Source organism: Pelodiscus sinensis, chromosome 12 (genome assembly GCF_049634645.1).
Source record: "Pelodiscus sinensis isolate JC-2024 chromosome 12, ASM4963464v1, whole genome shotgun sequence".
Classification (NCBI taxonomy): domain Eukaryota; kingdom Metazoa; phylum Chordata; order Testudines; family Trionychidae; genus Pelodiscus; species Pelodiscus sinensis.
In genome coordinates, this window is record NC_134722.1 from 36,958,331 (window position 1) to 36,977,652 (window position 19,322).

The 19,322-nt window shown below is 51.6% G+C and overlaps 1 protein-coding gene across 1 annotated transcript in view; it reads left to right on the forward strand.

Moving 5' to 3' along the window:
• Nucleotides 1-2,216: 2,216 nt before the first annotated feature.
• The window catches only part of LOC102448953 (galanin receptor type 1-like), a 30,796-nt gene continuing 13,690 nt past the window's right edge, over nt 2,217-19,322 (forward strand). The window contains exons 1-2 of the mRNA XM_006117647.2: nt 2,217-3,268; nt 5,342-5,407. Of these exons, the coding sequence (XP_006117709.2) occupies nt 2,567-3,268; nt 5,342-5,407 (768 nt within the window). The 5' untranslated portion in view covers nt 2,217-2,566. The remainder of the gene's footprint in view (nt 3,269-5,341; nt 5,408-19,322) is intronic.

The following is a 19,322-nucleotide window of genomic DNA, read 5'->3' on the forward strand; positions in this document are numbered from 1 at the left end:
GGAGGGTGGTAATGGTGTTCCCTTTTCTTCCTCCCCCTGGCGGATCCCTATACAGGGGATCAGTGTCTGGTGCATCGTCGCACTTGACCAGGAGTGGATGCTGCCCGACAGCATGGGTATGGCTGTGTGCTGTGTGTTTTCACGATCCCAGCCTCCTTAGTGGTGGCTTCTCATGGGAAGGTGTCCCACCACAGAGTCAAGAGTAAGGCAGGCCTGTGAAAGAACCTTGTGAGAAGGAGCGACGGGTTCCTGAGTGGCTGCCTCATTGTGACCGTGTGCTCTGGACTGGTGCTCCGTGTGCACCCATGTGCACAGGCTGCTGTTCGATCCCCAGGCTGAGAAGGCTGAGCCACCTCCCCCTGCGTATAGATAGGGAAAGTTAGGGAACTCACCTGCAGTGTCTTCCCCGGCCTCATCCAAGCCCTAGTAGACATCCTGGGAAGGGAGAACCGGCTCTAGGTTGATGACAACCTCCTGTCTGGCAAGCCTGGTGTCCAGACTGGCCTGCTCCGCCTCTTCCTCATCATCATCCTCATAGTCCTGGTCCACAGCCCTGCCCTCCTGGAGGCTGATGATGGGTATGTCCAGGCTGGAGTCCACAATGAGCAGGGGGAGGCAATCAGCCCTCCCCCCTCCCAGGATGCCATCCAACTGCTCATAATAGCAGCAGGTCTGGGGTGCTGCTCCAGAGCAGGTACTTTGGTCCCTGGTCTTCGGCGTAGGCCTGCCTGAGTTCCTTAATTTTCATGCGCTCCTGCTCCAGCGTGCGGGTGTGCCCCTTCTGGGTCAGGCTGGCAGCCATCTGGCCATAGACATCCACATTACAGCATCTGGTGCGGAAATCCTGGAGGTTCTACTCCTCCCCCCAGACCTCGATGAGGTCCAGGATCCCTGCACCAGTCCACAATGGTACTACTCTTGTTTGGGCTCCCGAGCTGGCTGCTGGTGTGCTTGCAGCCATGGGGGGCTCGGAGGGAGCACTGGGGTTGCTCATGGCAGCAGAGAATGCTGCTGTGTGGCACGGTGGTAGCAGAGCTCGCATCGTGCCACCAGCCCTTTCCCTTCTGCCTGCAGCTTTAAACTCTGCAGGAGAAGGGAGACTACAGAGTTCTGATGCGTGTGGACAGAGCAGCCACCAGGGCAGCTGTGAGAAGCCCTGGAGGCCAATTATTTTGAAATTAACACAGCTGAGCATCCCCACATACCCTATTCCAAAATAGCAATTTCAAAAGAGACGTCATCCCTCATAGAATGAGGGGTTATTATTTCGCTATCGCAAGCCCACTGTTCCAAAATAATTTTGAAATAGTGCGCTTGCTGCATAGACGCTCGCTTTGTTATTTCGAAATAACATGAATTATTTCAAAATAACTTTGTAGAACAGACATGCCCTAATGTCAACAGTTAAAACCCCTGGAAACCAAGGGACCCCAGACTTCTGCCAGTGAAATCAAGTTGCCACCGGCATGAGCCTGCCAAGCTTTGGCCTGTCTGTGTTGCATGGTGCTAGAGATCCTGTATGCACTATCCATGGACTACAGATAAAGCTAGATCCTATTGGACAGAGCAAAAATTTTACCCACATGCCTATATGGTGAAACAGAATTTGATCAAACAAAAGTGTGTCCAGGTACCAGATTTCTGTGACTCTGTTGCAATGAGGTCTGAATTGGTTTGCACGAGGAGCAGCTGTATCTATGCTCTATTTAGGCATCAGAAGCTGGGTGCTTGTTCTGGGGTTTTGCAGCACTCGTGCCAGGATGCAGAAAGCACCAGATATTTGGTGCCCTGCTATCAGGTAAATCTCTTCCATTTTCATAGTACAGTTAAAGGGCGGGGGAGGGGAGGGTGACTAGCTGGCAGAATCCAGATTTTACAGCTATAAAATCCTCTCTTACCTCTTTCCCTGTGTTTGCAACAGCTCCCCAGCTCTACTCTTTGGCAGTACCACGCAGGCTGCCCTTTAAATCAGAACATCTTTGCTGTCCTCCCCTTCGCCAGGTACATGCCTGCTGGGTGGAGGAGACTGGGGCTTCTTTTCTAAAAGCTTCAGCCCGGGACATGACTCCTGTTAACTTAGCTCCAGTGTTGAGTGAAGCTGGGGAAGGGAGGGAGGGAGGCAGCGGTGGCTCTGTGGATCAGAGTGGGTGGAGAGGGAAGGGGGAGTGCCGCAAAGGAGCTGGAGCAGCGCAGATCACACTCAGAGCTTCCAGTGCAGTCCCTCTTGCAGGTACTTCATTCTCTAGTCCCTCTGCTTGCATTTCACCACCACCGCCAGCTGTTGCTGCTGCTGCTGCTGCTGCTGCTGCAAAGCCCCCTTCGCTGTCACAGCAACCAGGAGCTGGGTCCGGGAGCCCAGACACTGCCACTGGAGGAACCGACGTTCTCTTCCCCCCCGGAGAGAACCCAAGCAGAGACACCCTGGAGGAGGAACCTCCTGGAAGCAGGGTCACTGAGCACCAAATAACTCAGACAGATCACCACCGTGGGACCCGGAGGAGCACCAGGACTGGCCCCAGCAGGCACCCCTAAGATCCTGTCTTTCCCTGGTACTGAGGCTGGCTCCATGGAGGAGGAGGCGGCTGTGCTTTCTCCCCGGGCTAATGCCACCGAGTGCAACATCGGGAGTAACTGGACGGGCTCTCCAGTGTGTTGGCTGCAAGTGTCTGGGGGTGGCCCCGAGATAGTGATTGTGCCTGTGCTCTTTGGGCTGATTTTCCTGCTGGGCACGGTGGGGAACACACTGGTGTTAGTGGTGCTGGGGCGAATCCGATCTGGGGGGCGCCCTTCCCGCAGCGCAACTAACATATTCATCCTCAACCTGAGCGTTGCAGACTTCTCCTTCCTGCTCTTCTGCGTCCCCTTCCAAGCCACCATCTACTCCCTGCCTGAATGGGTCTTCGGTGCCTTCTTCTGCAAGTGGGTTCACTACCTGGCCATGGCCACCATGCTGGTCAGCATCTTCACCCTGGTGGCCATGTCTGTGGACAGATACATTGCTGTGGTGCATGCCAAGCGGTCACCCTGTATCCGTAGTAAGCGCAACGCCTCCCTGGGTGTGGGCATCATCTGGCTGCTGTCGCTGCTCATTGCCATCCCTGTGGCCCAGCACCAGGCCCTCATGAGCGGCCACCAGCAGGCACCCAACAGCTCCTTCTGCTGGGAACAGTGGGCTGATGATTCAGCTGCCAAGCAAAGCTACAAGGTGACCATCCTGATGGTGGGGTACCTGCTCCCCCTGGTGCTCATTACCTGCTGCTATGCCAAGGTGGGTGAAGGGAGAGAAGGGAGTCATTGGTGGTGGTCTTATAAGGAGTTACAAGATTGCCAGTTTCCCTTACCTCCTAACCAAGACTCGTGGTCAATTGGCCCACCCTATATTGCCTTTCCTGGGATGGAGGGAAGTACCCACCATCCTTGTTCCTTTCCTAAAGCTGAGGATACCAATTCCAGGCTAAGAGGGGGTGAAAAAAGGGGAGTGGGAAAAATTGGCTTAACACGACGGATCTCCAAATATTTATTTGCTTATTCCCTTCCTAGGATTGGCAGGAGAGGGGGCTGGAACAGTCCCCCCAAACACCTTTTTCAAGATTGATGGGGACTCATCCCTTACCAGTCACCCCAACTCCCATGCTGATTCTTGTAACTTTACAATCATTTTCCTACTTTTGTAAAAATGTTCTCCCCTTGTTGCTGGGTGTGACACAAAAAAGAAAACACAATTAACAGACTTTTTCTGAGACCATTAAGTGACAGTATTAGGTAACACTTCTAATAAAAGTGACTGAAGCTGATGTCCCTTTAAGATTAGCAGTATATTCTACCAGTATAACAAATCTCCTCTGAAAACCTATGCTTGAAATGTCAGTAATTGGACTTACATTAGGAAGAGGAACATCGCTCTTCTGCTGTGTTTATATTGAAATCTCTAATCTCTGTCCTTGTGTGTATGATTAAATATCACATATACAAACATCTTTCAACAAAGTGTGTCGCTTCTCCTGTGGTAGCTTAGATTGATGCTGATTCCTTTCCAGTCCATTGCTCATGGTGTGTGTGTGCCGGCAAATGGCATGTGAACGTCATTTAGTAGATGGACTTTCTTACAAATAATTGATTTAGGTACGTTAATCTCCTCGCTCCAACAGTCAGAGTAAAGTAATTGCCTGGTTACAGCTTTGCTGTAATTGTGTTTTAAAAGGTTAATTTAAATTTTGTTAGAGCACTGAATGGAAATTATCTTCTTAATCGTGTGTGTGTGTGTGTGTGTGTGTGTGTGTGTGTGTGTGTGTGTGTGTGTGTGTGTTTTATGGTCCTGCATCTGCCTACAACTCTTTCAAATCAAACCCTTCGAGGTTGTTTACACTTAATGCTACACCAGCACAGTTGCACTGCTACAGTTGTGCCACTGTAGCACTTCAGTGTAGACACTACCTGTGCCAATGAGAGGCATTCTGTCATCAGTACAAGTAATTCACCTCTCCAAGAGGCAACAGTGAAGTTGATGGATACACTCTTCCATCGACCAAGCACTGTCTGCATAGGGATGTAAATCATCTTACCAACACAGCTTAGGGGTGGATTTTTCACACTCCTGACCGATGTAGTGAAAACAACCTAATTTTCTAGTGTAGACCAGGCATAGATAAGTAACTTTAAATTCAAATTACCAGTTCAGCATGCCCGGTTCATAGTTTCCAGTAAGTGTCCTATACTGACTGGATGCAGAACTGACAGTGGCCAGTGACCATGTTATATCTTGATGGGACTTATTCATGGAGTTGAGTTAACCCAGTGTTTTTCAACCTTTTTTTATAAAGTACCCCCTTTTTAAAAAATATTATAAGTATCCCCCAGTACCTACAGTTTTCAGACACACACAAAAATTTTCTACCTTTGCAACAAATTTGTTTAAACAACTTAATCGTAGCTGGATGGGTGATGAAATTTTTGGATGTAAAAAGTACAAAAATAATAAAGCGCAGTAAAACTTAAAACAAAAATTCAATTTTCTCCAAATTTCGATGGTGTTGGCGTACCCCCCAGACTTCTCCTGAGTACCCCTGCGGTATCACTGGTTGAGAAACATGGAGTTAACCTGATCCAAAGTCCATTGAAAGCTGAAGGAAACATTCACATGGACTTCCCCAAACTTTTGGGTCAGTCTAATTATGTATAATGAGCAACTCCTTGTCCAATCTTAGTTTTTTCATAATTTTCCTCAGGAAACAAGCTTTTAGAAAAAATGTTAAGGATTAATATCTGGAGTTGAAAATTTCAACCCAGCATGTAATAGCATTTGTGTACAGTGTCTACTGCTAAATATAGATATATATTTTAGGTTTTATATCATCTTCATAAGAAAGTGAAGAACATTTCCAAGAAGTCAGAGAGATCAAAGAAAAAGGTAAATACAAACTTCCTTAAATCTATGGAAGCAATGAATAGTAAACTTTACTTCTGTCATATCTGGAACATAGCGTGTATCTGACAGATCTCTAAACTGATTAATGTCTCTCTATGCTGCACCATTGATAGACCCAGGGTAGTCCAAGAGCACTGGTGAGAAAAGAGTGGAAGGGGCAGCTGCTGAGAAGATCAGAGATCCACCCGCCAGAGCAACATTGTCAGCATTGCTATAGGTGAATGGGTGCCATCTCAGCCACCACACTGTTGGGCTATCCAAAGTGCAAGACTGTGGCTTCACCTGCCTCCCCACCTCCTGGGATCCCCTGAAAACACAGTGGCATGAGTCAAGCTCTCTTTATGTGCTGGGCCCCTCCTCCCTCTGGAGAGGACTGCAACCAGCAGCAGAGTTTCATACCTCAGAGGACTCCCTTGCCTTCCTTTTGAACACACTGGTGTTGCAGCAGCAGGAGAAAGGTTTCTTTCTCCTGTCAGGAAGCTGAGGGTGGAGTGACTGGGCTGTCCCTTCTGTTTGGAGGAGCACACACTGATAATGATTATGAATGAGAAGGAGCTGGGGATTCCAGTGGATGAGCAGCTAGATATGAGTCAACAGTGTGCCCTTGTAGCACAGAAAACTAATAGCATATTGGGGTGCATTAGTAGAAGTAGCACCAGCAGGTATAGGGAACTGATTATTCCCCTCTATTTGGCACTGGTGAGGCCTCATCCAAAGTATTGTGTCCAATTGTACCCCCTCCTCCCCCCATTACAGAAAAGATGTGGATACCTCGGAGAAAGTCCAGTGAAGGGTAACAAAAATGATTAGGGGGCTGGAGCACATGACTTATGAGGAGAGGCTGAGGGATTATTTAGTCTACAGAAGAGAAGAGAAGAGTGAGGGGGGATTTGATATCAGCCTTCAGCTACCTGAAGGCAGGTTCCAAAGAGGACAGAGAGAGACTGTTCTCAGTGGGACTGATGACAGAACAAGGAGCAATGGTCTCAAGTTGCAGTGGGGGAGATCTAGGTTGGCTATTAGGAAAAACTATTTCACTAGAAGGGTAGTGAAGTACTGCAATGGGTTACCTAGGGAGGTGAAAGGATATTCATCCCTAGAGGTTTTTAAGTCCTTGTTTGACAAAGCTCTGGGTGGGATTATTTAGTTGGGATTGGTCCTGCTTTTAGCAGGGAGTTGAACTCAACTTCCTAAGGTCTCTTCCAACCCTATGATTCTATGATTCTAGGGCAGACCTTTGGAAACTGTTTGGGAGGCTTTTAAATTAGAGTAAGAGGACACATCTCACAATCAAAACCAGGTTGACTAGGATCAGGTCTACAGTAGGGGTACGTCTAAACTACATGCCTCCGTCGACGGAGGCATGTAGATTAGCCAGATCGGAAGAGGGAAATGAAGCCGCGATTAAAATAATCGCGGCTTCATTTAAATTTAAATGGCTGCCCCGCTCTGCCGATCAGCTGTTTGTTGGCAGATCGGGGCAGTCTGGACGCAACGCGCCGACAAAGAAGCCTTTCTTGATCGGCAGAGGTAAACCTGGTTTCACGAGGCATACCTGTGCCAATCAAGAAAGGCTTCTTTGTCGGCACGGCGCGTCCAGACTGCCCCGATCTGCCGACAAACAGCTGATCGGCAGAGCGGGGCAGCCATTTAAATTTAAATGAAGCCGCGATTATTTTAATCGCGGCTTCATTTCCCTCTGCCGATCTGGCTAATCTACATGCCTCCGTCAACGGAGGCATGTAGTCTAGACACACCCTTTGGGATAAGTTTGAATTAAGACACACAACTCCAGCTACATTAATTCTGGAGTCAACGTACCTACATTCAAACTTTGGTGCCATCCCTACAGTGGGAGGTCGATGGGAAAAACACTCTTGTCAACTTCCCTTACTCCTTGTGAGGAATAGGAGTACTAGCGCCAACCAGGGCACCCTCAGCATTTGATTTAGAGGGTCCTTTCTAGACCCGCTAAATTGAACACCAGAAGATTGACTTCCAGCATGTCGATCTGCGGGTATATATAGCTGTGAGGAACAAACTTATAGCTTGCAGAAGCAATATTATTTGACTAATAATGCAGGTTTACACCAAGAGATGAAAAATACAGAAAATAATTTAAAAGCACTGATAACAGGGAAGAAAAACAGCTCTTATATTTGCCAACCCAAGGCTATATAAATGAAGGAACAAATCTAGCTGATTATTAGTCAGATTGATTTCCAACAGATTAGAACAGCCTTAAGGACAAAAAAAATGGAATTCTCTAACACCAAAAAACAACAGCTATTAACAATCCTCAGACTGAAATATAATGAAAGAGTATCCTACATGGCACAACAACACTGGAAGAAATAAAGATGGCAATCTCATTACCAAAATCAAGAGGAAAATCCTGGACCAGATAGATTCATGTTAAATTTTATAAAATGTTTAAAACAGGGGTATTGCCATTGATAATAAATATAGTCTAGTAGGCAGAATGCCAAATACCTTCTATCAAGCAGAAACAGTTTTGGTACCTATTGTACTATTTTAACTAATACTAGCATTCAAATTAGAGACAATAATGCCTATTCACCAATGCAAAACTGCCTTTAAAGATGCCAGCATTCTAAGTATGGATGCAGAAAATACTTTAAGCTTGGTAGAACACCCTTTTTATTTAGAAACTAGAAGATTTACTGGCATTGTGCAGGTCCTTAACTCAATTAATTTTTGTTTTTCTTCATTTAAATCATTGCTCTGGGGTGGAGTTGGGAATGAGGGGTTCAGTATGCAGACTGCCTTGGGAGAGAGGACAACCCCAGCCCTCTCTCACCACAGCCGTTTTGGGCCACGTGAGAAGCACCTCTTCACCGCTGCAGCTGCCCCAGGTAAATTTGGGGAGGGTTGCATGTTCCCTGGCTGGGGGCAGACAGAGAGACACACAGACAAACTCAAATATATAGTAGATAGCTGTCCCTTTGTCTAGCCCTGTCCCCTCTGGCCCATTGGGGTTATAACTATCCTAGTCGCATCTCTGGCCCCTTTCAGCCCACTGTGTTTATTATAGAGTATAAGAGTGTGTCTAGACTACAGGGGGGTTTCGAAAAAGTGGCCTTTTCTTGAAAAAACTTTCCCTAAGTCTAGACTGCCACTGAGTTCTTTCAAAATTAAATCGAAAGAACACAGAGGTTTTTTCAACCGCGGTAAACCTCATTTTATGAGGAAGAACACCTTTTTTCGAAAGTGCTCTTTTGAAAAAAGGCATTCTTGAATGCAAAGAGGACTTTTTCGAAAGAGCATCCAGACTGCCTGGGTGCTCTCTTCCAAAAAAGTGGCTCGCTTTTTCCAAAGAAGTGGTTGCAGTCTAGACGCTCTCTTTCGAAAGAGGCTTTTTTGAAAGATTCTTTCAAAAAAGCCTCTTTCGAAAGAGACTTGTATTCTAGATGTAGCCTAACTGTCCCTGCCTTCCATCTCATATCCCCGGTTGCCCCCATGTGGTCATTATATAGCAGAGCCCTCCTTTTCCATTTCATTTGAAACAGTCCCATTTCAGGTGCATCTCATTTTCCAGGCACAACCAATCCCTTACATTGCTTTAAGTTATGATAAGAGGAAGCTGCATACAGACAGATGCACACAGTCACAGGCAAATTCTCAAATATAGAGTAGATATGGTTTGGAGGAACATTTTCAGAAATTGATTAAAATCTACAATAACCCTATTGCATTTATTTGGGCAAATTTCAAAATGGCCATGTTGATCTTTGTTTGTCTGTCTATGTGTCTATCTGTCTGTTCAAGAACTGCTCCTAAATTATAAGAGCTAGGACCACCACATTTCATATGCAGCTTCCTCTTACAACTTAAAGCAAAGGCCCAACACTTCAAGGCAAAGGAAGGGCTGGCAGATACCTGAGGAGATGGGGTGGCTAGCAGACTAAGGGTCAGGGAGCTGACCCCCAATTTAGCACCAGCAAGTGTCTCTCACAGAGATGGGGGCAGAATGTTCAACACTGGCTCACAGTCCTGGGCACCCCAGGAAAGTGACAAAGTGATCATCCATTTTTATTTCATTAGTACTTAACATTAAATCAGACGTATGCTTCTATGGAAGCTGAGGCTTCTGTGATATGACACCTTTTACTTTCTCATTTTGGTACTCTTCACTCAGCAGGTGCTCGCACATCTCCCTTTTCACAAGCAGATTAGACTGTCATTTTCTTTCCCAGTTTGATTCAACCATTTCTCTTATCCCCTCATAAGCATCTCTACTAGGCAATTCTTTCAGGTTCTCTCAACGCCTGTCTGTTCTTTCAAAGTGTACTTAAAGCATGTCGAGTGTCACGCTCAGCCGCTGGCACAGTAGGTATTGCAAAGAACACTTCACAGGCCTTCATACAAATTGAATTACTTCTTGTCGTTTTTATTAAACTACCTTCCCTATTATATAACTAATTGATCTGATAGCGTGACAAGTGGATTTATTACAGATCTGGTCTTTAAAAAAACCCAGAGGCAACTCTAACAAATGAACGGCTTTCACTTTACCATTTCGTTCCAGGCTATCTGCACAAAGCAGCTTGCTGCATGTTAGAAAATCTATAAGTATCTTTTAGAAGCTGCAGAACCTATAGGTTTATAAAATATACTTATAATTTCACTGTGATCAAAGCCTAAATTGCTTTGATTTATCAAATGTAAAATTAGCATAAAAACATGGTCTCTTTGAATGAGGTGACAGTTTTATGTACATTTTACCAGACTTGATTTGCATCTTCTCTTAGCACACTGAAAGAGAAAACAAAGTCAGTAATCTTAATGCCATGGTTAGCAGTTCAACCATCAGTCTTGACTCCTTTCTGACTTGCTGACTCACTACCATAATTTTAGCCAATATTAGCTAGAGTCGTTTTGCTCAATTTTTTTCCTCCCTTGTGCAGAACCAGCAAAATAAACAATTTAAAAAAGCCAACCTTCCCTTTTGATTTTGAGGTTCAACAAGGACAAGTGCAGAGTCCTGCACTTGGGACGGAAGAATCCCAAACATTGTTACAGGCTGGGGACTGACTGGCTAAGTAGCAGTTCAGCAGAAAAGGATCTGGGGATTACTATGGATGAGAAGCTAGATATGAGTCAACAGCATGTAGCCAAGAAGGCTAATGGCATATTAGGCTGCATTAGGAGGAGCATTGCCAGCAGATCCAGAGAAGTGATTATTCCCCTTTATTTGGCACTAGTGAGGCCACATGTGAATTACTGTGTCCAATTCTGGCCCCCCCACTATAGAAAGGATGGGGATGCATTTGAGAGGGTCCAGCAGAGGGCAACCAAATTATTAGGTGGCTGGAGCACATGACCTGTGAGGAGAGGCTGAGGGATTTGGGTTTGTTTAGTCTGCAGAAGAGAAGAGTGAGGGGGGATTTGATAGCAGCCTTCAACTTCCTGAAGGAAGGTTCCAAAGAGGATGGAGAGAGGCTATTCTCAGTAGTGATGGATGGCAGAACAAGGAGCAATGGTCTCAAGTTACAGTGGGGGAGGCCTAGATTGGCTATTAGGAAAAACTATTTCATTAGGAGGGTGGTGAAGTACTGGAGTGTGTCACCTAGGGACCTGGTAGAATCTTCTTCCTGTGGCGGGGTAGCCCCGCCCCTCCCGGAAACCGCCGGGGCGCCGCGACCACGGGGGAAGGACTCACCCCCCGTAGGGGAGCGGATCCCGGCCCGTCCTTCCCGAACGGGGGGGCCGGCACACCGGCCGGGTGACGAGCCGGGGCCGGCAGATAGTGCAGGGACGGGGGCGCCGGCACACCGGCCGGGTGACGAGCCGGGGCCGGCCGGCAGCGCAGGGAGGGGGCGGGGCCAAGCGGACGTGATAGAAACGTCACAGGGAGGACGGCCCTGGGAGGGGCCGGAGACTGACGAGGGGGGTGACGTAATCTGCCTGCGACCGGCGGGCAGCTCAAAGAGCCGGAGGGGACCAGCCAAAGGGGGAAACGCGGAGGAGCCGCATCCCCCCCGCGAACCGGCGAGGGGCCAGCATTACTGGAGGCCCTGGGCAGGCCCAGAGGAAGGGCCCAGGTGAGCCTGTGGGACCTAAGGGGGAAGAAGCAGCCCAGGGCGGGGACGCGGACCCTGAGGGCAGGGGAGTTTAGGGGTCTCGACCCCCCCTGCTAGGTGGGGGAGCATTTTCCCCGACCTTAGGGCCCTGGGCTGGGGTCCGGAGAGAGGGCGGGCCCGGACCCCCTTCCCCCGTCTAACCGCCTATTCAAACCAATCGAAACCGGTCGCGTCAAGGCATTGATAACGGGAAAACCGAGGGGGGCGGACGTAGGCCCCTCCGCACAGGGGGGGATCCCCTACACGTGGTGGAGAATGTGGGCATAGTGGACCCCGAAACGGGGGTTCGGATAAGGGAAAGGATTAACAAAGTATTGATCACCAGGAGACAATGGAAGCCAATAAAATTCTGGAATGGTGGACAGAGACCCAGAAGGTACAACAGCAGCAACAGATGCAGGCGCTGCAACAGCTCCTCAACCAGCTCCAGGAGCGCCAGGAGCAGATGGCGCGAGGCGCCCCAACGACGGTAGCGGGGGCGGTAGCGGGGTCTGGAGGAGGAGAGGGGGTCGGCACCCAATTGCCCATAAGGCTGACGAAACTAGGGCCGGAAGATGACCCCGAGGCATTTCTGGTTACGTTCGAGAGGGTGGCCGCCGCCGCGAAGTGGCCACCCGAGCATTGGGCCACCCTCCTCGCACCTTACCTGTCGGGGCCGGCCCAGCTAGCATACCGAGGGATGTCCGCCAGCGATGCCTTATGTTATTATAAAGTTAAAGAGGCTATTTTGGACCAATTAGGGGTAACCCCCGAGACTCACCGCCGGCGGTTTAGAGAGGCCAGGTACGACTCCCGCGAGCGACCACGGGCGGTGGCACAACGAGTTAAGGAAGCGGGGATGAGATGGCTTGAACCCGAGACTAAGACGGGGGCTCAGGTGGCAGACCTCGTGATACTTGAACAATATGTCAGCATCCTCCCCGCGGAAGGGCAGCGGTGGGTCCGGCGGCACCTTCCGGAGACCTTGGATGAAGCGGTGACCCTCATGGAACACTACCTAGCCGCAGAAGGGCCTGAGGGGAAAGGAGCCGCTGGGGCACCGAGAGAACACCGAAGGAACGAGGCTGGGACGGGTAAGCCCACGGGAACCCAGCGGGCTGGGGAAAGCGCCGGGAGTTCCTTGGGCCCCCTCCCGACGAGGAGGTTGGCACCTCGGTGGAACAGGCCGATCGGCGAGACCAGGGGAGACCGGGCGACCGAAACGAGGCCGGGCACCCCGCTACCCGAGGGAGCCCCGAAGGTGGTCTGCTATCAGTGCGGCCAGGAGGGCCACTACAAGCGGGACTGCACCCTGATGGACTGCACCTTTGGACAGAGGCGGGCTGGGAGCTCGGACAGGAAGGCGGCCGGCGCAGCTCAGGTAATTAAACGACTGTGGGTTAATGGGAACCCGGTGGAGGCTATCCTTGACTCGGGATGCGGGCAAACCATAGTCCGAAGGGACGTGATACTTCCCGGGCGGGCCCGGGGTGCTCCCATAGCCCTCCGGTGCGTCCACGGAGACATTCACTACTACCCTACGACCCGGGTACGGATAGGGGACGGGGAGTTGGAAGGAGACTGTGTAGTCGCCGTCGGCCCCAAGTTAGCATACCCCCTCCTGCTGGGGCGGGATTGGCCCGGCCTGAAGCGGCTCCTAGGACAGTGGGATAGCGGAGGACATCCTAAAAGGGAGCCAGAAACTGGGCAGGGGACCTTGGTAGCCCAAGGAGAGCAAGATGAGGGGGGGGCCGAGTCAGCAAGGGGCCCGGACGCCGGGACACCACCCACCGTCCGTCTTGACGTAGAAGAAGGGGACTTCCTCACTCAACAACGCGAGGACCCCACCCTACGGGCAGCCTGGGAGCAGGTGCGCACTACAAGCGAGACGCAGGAGGGGGACCAGCCCAATCAGCCGGACGGGCCACGATTTGAGGTAAAAGAGGACCGCCTGTACCGGGTGTCTGCGGGGGAACTCCCTGGGGAAGAAAGGTGGCAGCTGTTAGTCCCAAGACCGTACCGGTGGAAGGTCCTGGAATTGGCCCACGAACACCCGTGGGCCGGGCACCTGGGCCGGGAAAAAACCCAACAGAAGATACTCCAGAGGTTCTATTGGCCGGGGGTGTACCAGGAGGTCAAGAATTTCTGTAACTCCTGCCCCCAGTGCCAAAGAACGGCCGGGGGCCGGGTCCCGCCGGCTCCCCTGGTGCCCCTGCCGGTGGTAGGGACCCCCTTTGAGAGGGTAGCATTAGACCTGGTAGGGCCGCTCGAGAAATCTGGGCGCGGACATAATTACATCCTGGTCATCGTAGACTACGCCACCCGGTGCCCCGAGGCAGTGCCCCTGAAAAGAGCCACCGCCCCCGCCATAGCGGAAGCATTAGTTAAGCTATTCTCGTGGGTTGGGCTGCCCCGGGAGTTATTGACAGACCAGGGGACGAATTTAACGTTGAAGGTTATGACAGAACTGTGTAAGGTCTTGCAGATCAGGAAGCTCCGGACGTCAGTATATCACCCCCAAACCGACGGGCTGGTGGAACGATTCAACCGCACATTGAAGGGGATGCTGCGGAAGTTCGCACAAGAGGAACCCCGGGAATGGGATAAGCTGCTGCCCGCACTGATGTTCGCCGTCAGAGAGGTACCGCAGGCGTCGCTCGGGTACTCCCCCTTCGAGCTATTATACGGGCGGCGACCGAGGGGGATCCTGGACCTCGTAAAGGAGGGATGGGAAACGTCAGTATCGCCTGCCTTGGGGGCCGCCCAGTACGTACAGAAACTGAGGGGGACCCTCCACGACCTAGCGGGCCGGGCCCGAGCGAACCTAGAGAAGGCGCAAGAAGGGCAGAAGGCCTACTATGACCGAAAGGCGCAGGTGAGGGAGTTCGAACCAGGCGAGCAGGTTCTGCTGTTGCTGCCTAGCGGGGAGTCCAAGCTCCTGGCCCACTGGCAGGGACCCTTCCGGGTAATCAGGAAACTCGGCCCGGTCGACTATGAGGTTCGGGTAGACGGGAACCGCCGGGCAACCCAAATCTACCATGTCAACCTCTTAAAGAAGTGGCATCCACGGGAGGCCCTCCTGATTGACCCCCGGGACACCGACATTGAGCTGGGCCCGTGGGGGGAGCCGGAGGTGAGGATCGAGGGCATACGGGTCGGAGAAGAGCTCCCGGGCCCAAAGCGAGAACAGCTGCACCACCTTCTCAACCAGTTCAGGACGGTCCTAACCAGCCGACCCGGACAGACCTCGCTAGTACAACACAAGATCGAGACTGAACCCGGCAGAGTGGTAAGAGATAATATGCGCCCCCTTCCCCGGAAGTTATGGGGCACGGTGAAGGAAGAACTCCAAGCCATGTTGGAGTGGGGGGTCATACAGGAATCTCGTAGCGAATGGCGAAGTCCCATCGTTTTGGTGCTCAAAACAGATGGATCAACGAGGTTCTGCATTGACTTCCGTAAAGTTAATGCGATTTCGCGATTTGACGCATACCCCATGCCGCGGATAGATGAGTTACTGGGGCGCCTGGGGAGGGCCGCCTATTTGTCGACCCTCGATTTAACGAAAGGGTATTGGCAGATCCCCCTCTCCCCCGAAGCCCAGGCGAAAACGGCGTTCGCCACCCCCTTTGGGTTGTACCAATTCAAAAACATGCCGTTCGGACTGCATGGGGCTGCTGCGACCTTTCAGAGACTCATGAACCAGGTCTTAAGGGATCATCAGGACTACGCAGCGGCTTATATTGATGATATTGTGATATTCAGTGAGTCCTGGGAGAAACACTTAGAGCACATTACGAGTGTATTAAGGGCACTGAGGGAAGCGGGACTCACGGCCAACCCAAAGAAATGCCAATTTGGGAGGGCCGAAGTTTCGTATCTGGGGTACACGGTAGGGAGAGGGAAGCTGAAGCCCCTAGTAGATAAGGTCCAGGCGGTACGGGAACACCCCACCCCGACGACAAAGAGGAAAGTACGGCAGTTCCTGGGATTGGCGGGCTATTATAGACGGTTCATCCCGAATTTTTCCTCCGTAGCCGCGCCACTGACAGACCTCACAAGGAAAGGGCAACCCGAGAGGGTGAGGTGGACCGCGGCGTGCGACGACGCGTTTCAGGAGCTGAAAGACCGGTTGGTCCGGGCCCCGGTGCTGGCCCAGCCCGACTTTAACAAACCTTTTACCTTACAGACCGACGCGTCAGAAGTGGGGTTGGGGGCGGTACTGACGCAAGAGGAGGAGGGACAGGAGCATCCCATCCTCTATTTGAGTCGTAAACTGTTCCCTCGGGAGAAGGGATATGCAACAATTGAAAAGGAGGCATTGGCCCTCAAGTGGGCTGTCGATTCACTAAGATACTTTCTTTTAGGCGATGAATTTACCGTGGTGACGGACCACGCCCCGCTGCAATGGATGCAGCAAATGAAGGACACTAACCCACGGATCTTGAGATGGTACCTCAGCTTACAGCCATACAAATTCCGAGTCGTGCACCGCCCGGGGTCCGCCAACGGGAACGCGGACTGGCTATCCCGGTCAGCGGCAAACACAGAGACCAGAACCGCGAGTATGGCACCGGACTTAAGGGGGAAGGTGTGTGGCGGGGTAGCCCCGCCCCTCCCGGAAACCGCCGGGGCGCCGCGACCACGGGGGAAGGACTCACCCCCCGTAGGGGAGCGGATCCCAGCCCGTCCTTCCCGAACGGGGGGGCCGGCACACCGGCCGGGTGACGAGCCGGGGCCGGCAGATAGTGCAGGGACGGGGGCGCCGGCACACCGGCCGGGTGACGAGCCGGGGCCGGCCGGCAGCGCAGGGAGGGGGCGGGGCCAAGCGGACGTGATAGAAACGTCACAGGGAGGACGGCCCTGGGAGGGGCCGGAGACTGATGAGGGGGGTGACGTAATCTGCCTGCGACCGGCGGGCAGCTCAAAGAGCCGGAGGGGACCAGCCAAAGGGGGAAACGCGGAGGAGCCGCATCCCCCCCGCGAACCGGCGAGGGGCCAGCATTACTGGAGGCCCTGGGCAGGCCCAGAGGAAGGGCCCAGGTGAGCCTGTGGGACCTAAGGGGGAAGAAGCAGCCCAGGGCGGGGACGCGGACCCTGAGGGCAGGGGAGTTTAGGGGTCTCGACCCCCCCTGCTAGGTGGGGGAGCATTTTCCCCGACCTTAGGGCCCTGGGCTGGGGTCCGGAGAGAGGGCGGGCCCGGACCCCCTTCCCCCGTCTAACCGCCTATTCAAACCAATCGAAACCGGTCGCGTCAAGGCATTGATAACGGGAAAACCGAGGGGGGCGGACGTAAGCCCCTCCGCACAGGGGAGGATCCCCTACACTTCCCTAGAGGTTTTTAAGTCTCAGCTTGACAAAGCCCTGGCTGGGATGATTTAATTAGGGTTGCTCCTGCTTTGGGCAGGGGGCCGGACTCGATGACCTCGGAGGTCTCTTCCAGCCCTAGAATTCTATGATTCTATAAAAACAAAAGGTTGATTTTGTGAACCTTTTCTCATGCAAGTCTTACTAACTTTAGTGAGTCTACACATGAGTAAGGGCTTCAGGATCAGGCCTAAAACCTCCTAGCATTGTGTATATATACTCCAGCCAGCCTGACCCCTGCTTCAGTTCCTTCTTGCCAGAACAATCCAACAGAGGGAAGGCGAGTAACTCTGGAATGGACATGAGCAACACATCTGAAAGTACAATCGTTACAAAGATAAGTAACTCTTCTTTCTTCTTCGAGTGATTGCTCATGTCCATTCCAAAATGTGACTTACCATCAGTTTAACTCGACTTGTTGCTGAGTGCAGTACTATTCTGCTGAACACCGGGCTTGCTGGGTGAGGAAATAACAAGCCATCAAGGTGTGCACAGAGGACCATGTAGCTGCCCTGCAAATGTCATGAATCAGGACTTTGTGTTAGAAAGGCCACCACTGAGGCTTGTGCCTGAACTAAGATGGATAGGCAGGGCCAGCACCTTGGCCAAGTCATAACACAGTTTGATGCACGTAGTGATACAGGATGAGAGGTGCTGTGACAAAAACAGGAGACCCTTCATGTAGTCCGCAAAGGAAATACAAAGCTGTGTTGACCCCAGGCACGGTTTAATAAGCTCCAGATAAAAAGCAAGGGCACACCTGACATGTAGGGAGTGCAGCGTCATTTCCCTGTCCTGAGTGACATGGGTAGAAAAAACAGGATGGGGTTGTAGCTGCACCTTGTCTTTATAAAGAACAGTGTAAGGGGGCTCAGCGGTAAGGGCTTATAGCTCTGACACCCATCTGTCTGAAATAACCACTACCAGAAGGACTGCCTTGTATGAGAGGTAGGCTAAAGAACAGATGGCCAGGGATTGGCCATAAGCCAAGAGAGCACCAAACTCAGGCCCCAAGGAGGCAACGGTTGTCTGAGGGTAGAGCTGATCCGATCCCCTAAGTAACCAACCCACTACTGGGTCCCCAAACGGGGATGCTGGTCCTGACCCTGCGAGGAAGGCAGACATAGCTGCTAGCTGCACCTTAATGGACAAGACAGCAAAACACTTCTGCTTTAAGGAAAGGAGGTGGTCTAGGAGCAGCTTCTTGGGGAAAGGGGCATACCCTTAGCAAGGCACTGTAGAGAGAACTGGTTCCATTTAGCTAGCTAAGTCATCCTGGTGGTGGAAGGCTTATAACTATGCATTAGAACCTCCCTGACTGAGTCTGAACACTGGAGCTCAAGGCAGTTCAGCCATGCTGTGAGCTGGAGTGACGCTAAGTTTTAGTGGCATAGCCTGAAAAACTGAGGTCCGGCACCTGTGTTATGGACCTGGCCACCGACCATGATGGGAACATGGTGAACTAATGCTGCCTTTGCCATGCTAGTGCAATCAGAATGACTACCACTTTGTCCTGTCAAATTCTGAGGAGGATCCTGGGTATTAGAAGCACCAAGGGGAACACATTGATCAACTGCTCCATCCACACCAGAAGATAGAGTGATGTCTCCTTGAAGAGACAACCCGAGGTGATCCACAGAGTCATTCTGCTTCCCTGGAAGATATGAGGCCAGCAGGCGGATGTTGTGGGAGATGCACAAGTCCTACAGGGCAATGACTTCCTGACACGGGGAAGAAGAGCAAGCACCACCGTCTGTTGATACAAAACATTGCCACGGTGCTGTCTGTCATCACTATCACACGGCTGCCCCTCAACCAAGGCAGGAACGCCTGGCAAGCTAGCTGGACCACCTTGAATTCTCTAACATTGCTATGCCCCTACTGTTATTGTGCCAACCCCTATGGCACTCACAGTCTTACCTAGGAGGACTGAGGTAAAACTGGGCAGGCTGCTGGGGCCTAAAGGCAGGGTATGGATTCTTTAAGGGTCCCTTATGGAGTTCTTCAAATTGTGAAGACAAGAGTCTGTTTTCTCCGCAAGGAAGCCCGAGTGATCAAAAGTCCTGGATGGAGCATTGGACTTCTGGTAGGAGGCAGACGCCTGCAGCTGAGTTGCACCTCATGGCAATCCCTGTAACCGTTGTACAGGCTTGTAACACGACAGGACTCACCACTGTCGGGTCTCCTGCTAGTCACTTGGGAATTAGCCTCTTTAGCCCTGGAGCACCTCCTTCTAGTGTCATGCCCGCTGTTAGCTGTTATTCTCCACCACTTTGTGTTAGGACCCACCCCAACCATGGCGTCCTTCCCTCTGAGTACTGCCCTGTCACAGGGCCCCCACACTCTGGGTCCTCCCCTCAGGAACCCCCAAGTCCCTATGCCCACCTTGTCTCAGTGACCCATTGCCAGTCTTCATCTAGCCCCTGCCTCAGGGCAAACTGGTGGGC